Source organism: Lolium perenne, chromosome 7 (assembly GCF_019359855.2).
Source record: "Lolium perenne isolate Kyuss_39 chromosome 7, Kyuss_2.0, whole genome shotgun sequence".
In the NCBI taxonomy this organism is placed as follows: Eukaryota; Viridiplantae; Streptophyta; class Magnoliopsida; order Poales; family Poaceae; genus Lolium; species Lolium perenne.
The window spans coordinates 109,889,108-109,898,590 of record NC_067250.2 but is presented as its reverse complement, the minus strand read 5'-3'; the positions used below and the strand labels follow the sequence as shown (position 1 = coordinate 109,898,590).

The 9,483-nt window shown below is 44.3% G+C and overlaps 2 protein-coding genes across 2 annotated transcripts; one reads left to right on the top strand and one right to left on the bottom strand.

The window, feature by feature from the left end:
• Nucleotides 1-789: 789 nt before the first annotated feature.
• Nucleotides 790-4,131, top strand: LOC127315979 (probable uridine nucleosidase 1). Its single transcript, XM_051346406.2, has 9 exons — nt 790-995; nt 1,892-2,007; nt 2,087-2,146; nt 2,592-2,774; nt 2,861-2,965; nt 3,055-3,151; nt 3,244-3,351; nt 3,448-3,583; nt 3,762-4,131. The coding sequence occupies exons 1-9, from the start codon at nt 935-937 to the stop codon at nt 3,877-3,879; spliced, it is 984 nt and encodes a 327-aa protein (XP_051202366.1). The 5' UTR covers nt 790-934; the 3' UTR covers nt 3,880-4,131.
• Nucleotides 4,132-4,296: 165 nt separating this feature from the next.
• LOC127315978 (fatty acyl-CoA reductase 1) lies at nt 4,297-9,161 on the bottom strand. Its single transcript, XM_051346405.2, has 6 exons — nt 8,890-9,161; nt 8,589-8,692; nt 6,012-6,214; nt 5,799-5,899; nt 4,882-5,722; nt 4,297-4,780 (listed from the first exon to the last, which is right to left on the bottom strand). Exons 1-6 carry the CDS (start codon nt 8,987-8,989, stop codon nt 4,627-4,629), a joined length of 1,503 nt encoding a protein of 500 aa, XP_051202365.1. The 5' UTR covers nt 8,990-9,161; the 3' UTR covers nt 4,297-4,626.
• Between the last annotated feature and the right edge of the window lie 322 nt (nt 9,162-9,483).

Here is a 9,483-nt window from a genome sequence, read left to right as displayed (position 1 = left end):
TAACCCCCTGTTTCGGACTGCAGACTTGATTCATTGGTAGGGTTGGAAGATGTGACATGATGGTCTTGGAAAAACAATTGACAACTAGTAAACAAGATATTTTAGAATCTGAACGTTAATTTTATGTGTGTATACTATACATGCCGTCATGTAAGTTTAGAGCAATTAAGAAGATTCATATACGGCCTTTGAGATTTGCATGGAAGAAGAACCTTTGATAGATATGCTCCATGAATACATCACATTATGTCATTATCCATGGGCACGCAACTCAATATACAACATATTCAACGTACTCTGTTTTTTTCCTTTTGACATGAACGGCATGAGCTCCGCCTTTGCACTACAAAAGGAGGAGCATGAGTGATACGAGGCATCGACGAACCCAACTCATAAAACTCAGAGCGCAAAGGCTCAAAAGAAAATGTACCTTGTTATCATGTTTACCCTTTTCTCATAGGAAAGTTTTAGTCGAGACAATGAGGCGTGGAAGCAAGAAGAGCTGTCCTAGCATAGTTCTTGTGTTGTGAATGATACGCTGGAATTTGGCCCGAATATGCGTATCATTCACCTTTTATTATACTGAAAGGAGCAAAGAAAAGTGGTACAAACTTTCGGACATTGCTGATTCGTTATTCTTGTCCCACAGCTGGCAGACAAAGCAAGACAGGTCCGACGGCTGAGATCCGATCCTCTTTTCCTTTTCCCCAAAAACGAACTCACTGGCTTTTCCCCGAACCTGGTTCAGCTCGCACCGTCGTCGTCACCGTCGTCGCCCCTGTCCTCTATATAAGTTCGTTGGCCGAGCTGGAGAAAGAGAGAGGAAGGAGGTTGCGTCCCGCTTGTCTCACTCATCCACTTGGCTCTCCTCTCTGGTCGGCGCCCCTGCTTCCTTTCTTCCAGATTCCGATCGGAGGGATCCGGCCAGCCGGGGATGGAGCAGGACGGGCAGATCCGCCGCGACAGGATCATCATCGACACCGATCCCGGCATCGGTGCGCCTCCTCCCTCCCTCCCCCTTCCATTGTTTCTTTCTTTCTTGCGCTGCGGTTCCCCTGTTTTCTCTTCCCTTACGCACCCAATTACGCCCGCAATTGACGAAAATTCAGTCAATGGTGGAGCTCGTCAGGCAGAAATTTATATTCTTTGTTAACGTCTGCCCCTAAGCAGTAGAAGAACGCCCAGTTTAACTACTATACCGGCACTACTTTCCTCGCACGGGGTTGGGCAGCCCAGCCTGCCGCTGAAAACGATGGCGCCGTGCCGCCAACACCATGATCGCGACGGGTTGTCATCTTCTCTTCGGTGGAGCCGAGTACAAAAGATGTCATACTGGCTGTTTTTCTTCGGTTAAGAGGATTACTCAGTCAGCATGCTGAACAATTCAGTAGTAACTTGCGTACAACTACTTTACACTTGACAACGCCGTAACCGAGTCGTATTACAGTGCCGTAGCTAAGCTCCCAGCCCCTTCAAGCAACCATTGTACATTATTTGCAAATGCTACACTCCCGATAATAATATACAAAGGCACGACGTGGTTGACCCGGCTGCATTGTAATGTTGCGGTCTTTGACAATATGCAGCCAGACATTGCTGGTCTTCTTGACATGATCCGGGCTGGGGCCTGTTTGTGGGCGAGAGCGGAGGCGGTTGGCCTGACCGTGCTGCTAACCATGGGTTTCTAGCTTTTAGGCGTGTAGTTGTTGTAATATCGGGGTGTTAGTTCGGTCTCGGACTTGCACATAAGTTTTCTTCTATGAATGCATCGAGATGCAAAGCTTTTGCATTTTTCAGGAAACAAACATTTCCCTAAAAAAATCTGAATTTTAGAAAGTTGATTCGTATGCTCGCTTCTCACTATCTGCTTTCTCTGCAATCTGGTTTTCAGATGATAGCATGACGATCCTAATGGCTTTCGAAGAACCAAGTGTGGAGATCATCGGGCTGACGACCATATTTGGCAATGTCACTACAGAGTATGCTACACGCAATGCACTCTTGCTGGTGAGCATCGGACATGGCTGAATTTTGTTACCTTCTTGTTGCTTTGGTTTGCTAACTGTTTTGATTCTTCAATTGACAGTGTGAGAGAGCAGGGCATCCCGAGGTTCCAGTTGCAGAGGGCAGCCCTGAGCCTCTTAAGGTACATACAATAGTTTATACAGTAATTTCGCACAATTTCAAACTTCCTCATAGTTTTGCAGCTTGATATTTATACTGTTTTAACTGAGGCAAATGCACAGTTTGTGCCATCAATTGAAAATGACTCCGAGAGCCTACTTGACTAGCATCCATCAAAATTATTTTGCTACTGTCAGATGGAAGTACAAGTTGCACTATTTCTTTTTTCTTTTTTTGTACTAGTGGGTGATACGGCTAAGATATTTGTTCATTTCTGTTTATACTACATGTTGAATTATATGCTTGTTGGCATGCCACATCAGCATCCATATTTTATATGGTAGATAGATGGGTTTCAGACATGTGACTTACAATAATACTAACTATGCTACCTATTTAGTATATGTGTTATAGTACAGTTTCAGTTGGCCAGCTGAATGATTAACGATATGCCTTCTGTATTTTAGGGAGGAGAACCACGTGTTGCTGACTTTGTTCATGGATCTGATGGCCTTGGTAATTTGTTCCTTCCTGCACCTACTACTAAGAAGGTCGAGGAAAGTGCTGCCGAGTTCTTGGTTAATAAGGTCTCCCAGTTTCCTGGAGAGATCTCTGTACTCGCCCTGGGACCCCTGACAAACGTAGCGTTGGTAAGCTTACAGTTGCAGGATAAATCTGTTAACCATTATGTGTATGACATACAATTTGCTAATAGGTAGCTTTTGTTATTTCTTAGGCCATCAAAAAGGACTCTTCCTTTGCAAGCAAGGTCAAGAAAATAGTTGTACTGGGTGGAGCTTTCTTCGCGGCTGGAAATGTCAACCCGGCTGCTGAAGCAAATGTACTGTCATGTGCATTACACACAATGCTAATTTACGAGGAAGCAAAATAGAGACACATGTATTAAATCTTGAATGCACAATTCTGCAGATCTATGGAGATCCAGATGCAGCGGACGTAGTTTTTACCTCAGGAGCAGATATTGATGTGGTTGGCATTAACATAACAACTCAAGTCTGCTTTAAAGGTTGTCCCTTTATATGAGCATCATCTCCATAGTTCAAGTTGTGAGCATGGGGGGTTAATTTCTAACCCACTGTGTGAATTTCTCTAATGCAGACGAGGATCTCTTGGAGCTAAGAAACTCAAAAGGGAAGCATGCACAATTCTTGTGTGACATGTGCAAGTTCTACAGAGATTGGCATACCAAGTCTGACGGCTTCCATGGTAGTATATAGTAGGCCCCTCTTTTTTGTATGCTTTTGCTAAAATTGACAGTAAATCAGTAAATCCAGTTTCAGCTGATCATGGCATTCTATTCAGGGATTTTCCTCCATGATCCTGTGAGCTTCACGGCCTTAGTTCATCCTGAGTACTTCACATTTAAGAAGGGTGTCGTGAGAGTTGAGACCCAGGGCATTTGCACCGGACATACTTTGATGGATCATGGATTGAAGAAGTACGATCATACTATTTATGAGTGATTAACATCAGTTCTTACAGACATTTCCGTATTATGATTTAAGCATCTCATGCGTGTGAACACACTGGTCTAAATTTAGAACAGAATTTCATGATGCTGCAGTTATTCAGTTATCTACATATGTTACTAATTGCTGTTTCACATAACATTACAGGTGGAATTCAGAAAATCCATGGTCAGGTTACAAACCCATTTCAGTCGCATGGACAGTCGATCTCCCAAAGGTCCTTGAATATGTGAAGAACCTGCTTATGAATGCAACGACAATTTAACAGACGTCCTCTGAGAACAAGAGATCTGTTCTGACTGTTTGAGCTGAAGTGTCATGGTTCAGATCAACTCTCATAGTTAAAATAATCTCTTATGTTTTTAGAAGCAAAGCATAGGAAGGAAAAGAAGCTTCCTACTGAACAAACATTGGGGGTAAATTCTGCATATGACAGACCACATTGTAACATATTGCTTTCAAACATTTATACCAAGTACATTTAAATTTGGAAAGAACTTCCCTGCATGCCTTGTTACTCTGTGCCTTTCTCTGATCTGTTGTTTAATTGTTTCGGGTTTCTGTCTCTGCACGTGTTTACCCAGTGAGAAAGATTGATTGCGCGGGTTCCTGGTACTAAATCTGAGCGGCACATAAGATGGTGAACTGAACATGAATTGACACTAGTACGGAACAGCATCCCTGTTTTAAGCCCTCATTGGCACACATGATTACACTTGACCTTGATACATAGAGATTGTTATTACATATCATTTTTACTACATGACCAAATTACACAAAACCTGAACATACAACACCAGAATGCACACACTATCATTGATCAAGATGTGGTGCTTTTCTGGTACAATAATCCAACAGTCTAGCGGACGTCTTCTTCCCTTTATCACATTCCAATATAGTAAGAAGAACAAATAGACTTTATGTGTCGGACGTGGGACGTGGGCTTTCCGCTCTTGTGGATAAAATAAGTTGTAACTGTGACATAACGTGTATAGGAAAAACTGCTGCAGCTTTACTTGAGCACATACTTGAGGATACCAGGAATGTGGATCTTGTAGAAGTACTCTTTCCAGTCGATGGTCTTGGGATCAAAATTGAACAAGTCTTCCTCGGGGCTGGCCGCTGCCATTGTCAACCTCAGCCGCTCCAAGTTCATGTCGTCGAAGCTTTGATCAGCCAAGCAAGAAGAAGAGAATGGGAGATCAGTTAGCTAGCTGTTCATGTAGCAAGTATCTTGGGGACTACTGTAGCAGCTAGAGTGATTTACCATCCTCTGAAGAAGGCAAATGGCCCGTAGACGTCGACGAGATGGACGACGAACTTGTACTTCCGATTGAGATCTTCGTAGAGCTGCGAGAAGAGCCCGCAGAGGAGCAGGTTCACCAGGTGCAGGATCTCGAGCGGGAGCTTGTACTTGACGAGCATGTAGAGGTGGAAGCTGGCAATGGTCTTGAAGAAGTGCATCTCCTTGGTGGGGATGACCCTGCCGTCCTTGCCGAGCCGTGGGTTCTCGTAGAAGTGGCGGCGCCCCGACTCGTAGAGCACGCCGTAGGGCGCCGGGTTGCGCAGCGAGGAGGTGGTGTGGTACATCACCTCCGCACCTTCCTCCCCGGAGTGCGCCACCATGGCCGCCATCATGGCGTTGGCCACCATGTCCCCCGGGATGACGTCCATGGTCAGCTCCAGGTCCGCCAGGAAGCACGACAGGTTCTGCTTGGCATAGCCGATGATGATGGAGTCGATAGTCCTCGTCCCCTGCATCCACCCGGGGACCGGGTCCCTGAAGATGCTGGTGATGATGCTGGGCCGCAGGATCACCGCCGGTATGGCGCCGTGGAGCTGCCCCAGCATCATCTCGCCCATGGCCTTGGTGAACACGTACGTGTTGGACCACCCGAAGTGCCGGGACCGCTGCAGGCCCAGCTCCTTCATGGCCTTCCGCTCCGTCTTGTCGTGGTCGCCGGAGCCGTCCTGCAGCAGCTCCTTCTTGACGTCGCCGACGAGACGCAGCTCGGCATCGATGTCCAGATACGTGCCTTCCTTCAGAGTCTCCCCCTTCTTGAACGGCTTCTCCATGATCAGCCCTTCCCTGTCGCCCGCTGCAAACGCTGCAAACGTCCAACATTCTTGTCAGTAACTTGGTTACATTCCACTGATCGTAGAGACAAAAAAAAAAGTACTGACCGGTGGAAACATGGAGGAGCATCTTGAGATTGGCACACTTCTTGGCGAACTGGCACAGGTATTTCACCCCCATAACATTCACATCCAATGCAACATCATATCTACAAATCAAAACGTATTATTATGTGTTAGAAACTAGTAGCATAGAAATATATAATCAATGATTCAATGTTTTTTCTCATAAAAACAAAACAAAACAACTTGTGTGCAGACCTTTCGTAGAAGTTGGTGGTTGCGGCTCCATTAACGATGATGTCCACCTCCTTAGCTAGTTCCTCCAACATGGGAGCATCTAGCCCCATGTTCTCGAAAATGACATCACCTGCTAAAGGGACAATCTTCTCATCCACAAACAGCTCGAATCCTCCTTTGCCATGCTTCTCTCTCAGGAGACAGAAGAGCTCGGCGTCTGTCACCTGCATCATCACCATCCATTTTTCGAAAAACTTATATTTTTGCAGCATAAACTTCTAGTAAAAAGCATCTAATTTCATGAAAATTTGAAGTAAAATAAATATTGTACTATTACTATCACAGAAGGTCATAACCCCAAGATCTTGGAGATGCTCGGGCATATGAACATGCGCATGCCCCATAGTAACTATGAACATGGACATGTCGTATCTATATGGTGGATTTTACTACTAGCCGTGTCTGACCGAAGTACCACTGCCAGCGGATCTATTACTACTTTTACTCCTCTCTTTTGGCTGAATTATTGGTGATGCATATATAGTGGTGTGTAGGGTACACATTCATGGATCGACACCATTTCCACAAATCAACCAACCCTCCATATGCCTCATTCATTGGGTGTGCCTGCTAGCCTCATTACTTCTGATAAGGACGCAGCATAATTTAGCCGCTCTCCATGCATATTGATGTCACAACCTCAGTCTGAATGTACGACGTTTTACATCCAAACTTCTCCACTTTCACAAATAAAAATACTCCATAATAAGTGTTATGGTTACTAAAACCACGACACTTATTATGGATTGGAGGGAGTAATAAGGTTGGTTCGGTGAAATGATACCATTAGATTTGTCATGAAATATTGTTTCACAATAGGATTTTTCTTAATAAGAAACAGGACCTTATACTTACACATTTATAAACGATTGAAAATTTCATAACCAATATTTTGGTTAGTTTTGGTCAATATTGGCAGGGAAAATGTACTAAACTATGCTAATGGGGAATGGCCATGCCAAACTTTTGGCAACTATGTATGCAATCAACTCCAAAATTTAGTGGTGACCCAAAATTTTATTTTACTGTGGTTATTTTTTATTGTGACAAACCAAACTGAACGGGTCTGCCTTGATTGGGCAAAACACATGCAAGAGACATGGGGTAGGTGCTGCCATGACGAACAGTTAGTGCTACTAGATCGACATGGTACACGACGTGACTAAGCATATGCATATGCGTACGTGGACCGATGCATCGATCGCACCTTGATGTCTACACGACTGTCTAATGCGTTAAATATTGGACGTTACGTTGCAGCACAAATTAAGCTAGACAGTGTTCCATCAGTCCATCATCGTACGCATGACAAACATCTCCCCGTGTCTCGATCGTCACAGTAGAGCTACATGGCAGCACTACCTAGTCTCGACTAGGACGGACATGGATGGACGATGCTGACGAGAGATGTAAAACCCCAGGAAAAATTTCTAGCATGTACTGGCACCGTTGATTTTTCTCTTCTCTGCTACACCCTCCGTTACATAATTCATGTCATAAATTTATATGTATATAGACAGATTTTATGAATAAATACATCCAAATTCGTTACAAGAGTTATGTAACGGAGGGAGTATAAGATTTAGACATGCAAGCATACATATATGGTACAACGCTTCTCACATCCCACTCTCTCTCTCCCATCCATGCATTAGTTTACCAATTTATTTTGTCAAGCCTAAATTTAAAAGGGTCTTGTATGTCATAATAATTATTAAAATAACAATATGTTTGAACTTGTGTTTTTATTAAGATGATATCTTTTGAAGAAGCGTAAAATTAACAGACTTGAAAAACCTAAATTCCGAAACACAATGAAACTTTGTAATGGATTCTGTTCACGCCTTGGGCGTTTGTTTTATGTGATGTTTAGGCCGGCGTAAGCCCGCCGTAGACCCGGTAAAAAAACACAGTGAAACGTCATAATTCACAATAAAACCTAATGAAACAACATCAAATTGCTCGCTATCTGATAGCTAGGTTTATTCTACGCGTCTAAAACAATTTCAAAGCATCGTGAAACAAAAATGAACAAAGTTCAAAACACACTAAAACAAATAGTTTCAAAATAGATCCCAGCACGTGTCATAAAGTTTTTCAAAGTTTCACCGGATTTCCATAAAACTCGGATATCTGAAGCGTTTTTTTTAAACTGGACTTGTGGTTGAAAATCTTCACAAGTTTTAAATTTTGAAGGGGGGGGGGGAGAGAGCAGGCTGACACAACATCCCCATAAAGTATGGAGGAGAAAGAGGGTAGGTCATGGTCATGCATGGGGTATCGCGGTAGAATCGGTTGCTCTCTAAACGCCATTTTACATGCAAGAATTGATGAATCCACGTGCTGCTGCTGCGCTAGCTGCATGCACGATCATAATTGACCACCCTATGTGTGAGAAATCTACACCATGTCGATATGAGTAATGGCCAGCATGACACCATATCTACACATCCATTTCGTTTGTGAGCTTGGCTGGAGGATAGTACCTAGTTAGCTTAATTACAGGTTTAAACAGTGCAAGTTGGAGTTAATCAGAACCTCTGCTTCGACGCGTTGCTTGGCAGAGTCGGCGTCGATGGCGCGCACGAGCAGGTAGATCTTCCTCACGTCAGGCTGCACCCGGAGTATCTTCTCCACAAGAACTGCATGGCATGAAAGGCAGGCATAGATCAACGCAAAATAGCAGTGCAGAGATCGGTCGGACAGTGCCGCAAAGCCATCGCCGATCGTCAGCCAAATTCATCAGGCAACTTGCACGGGCAGTGTTGATTACGACGGTACTAGGAGTATTAATTAAGAAGCTAAGCTGAACTTTCTTGTATTTGTATTTTGTACTTACTCTTTCCGAGGAAGCCGGTGGCGCCGGTGACCAGGATGCTCTTGCCCTTGAAATACGCCGCGATCTTCTCCGCGTCCAAGCTGCCATCCATCATCACCATGATCAAGGAGCTCTCCTCCTCCTCTTCCTTCCCCTTGTTCTTCCTCCTCTTGCTTCGGAGAGAGAGAAAGAGATGAACAGAGAGGGAGGGGGAGATTGTTACTAGCAGCTAGTAGTGAGCCGGTGACTGCAGGTGCACGCCACACCATATTTATGCAGTTCGGCGATTAGCTAGATAGGGATTGCAAGCCAGGCGCGCAGGGAGTCTGAACGAAATTAAGTGTGTGTGTGCGGCACAAAGCTATAGCTCTGGACCGGGCGGCCAGAGTACGTGCAAGCCTAGCAACAGCTAGTAGTACTGGCTTACTGTACACTACCACATCGCATTGTGCCATCCTTATGTACAGCTGCATGCTGGTACAATTATGTTATCTACGGTCGAGTCTTAGACACATCTGTAAGTTAGGGGAAGATCTTAAGCACATCAAACTAGTTAACATGCATTCAGCTCAACAGGCAAGTATCACGAACGAATTGAAATGGAATGTAATTGTC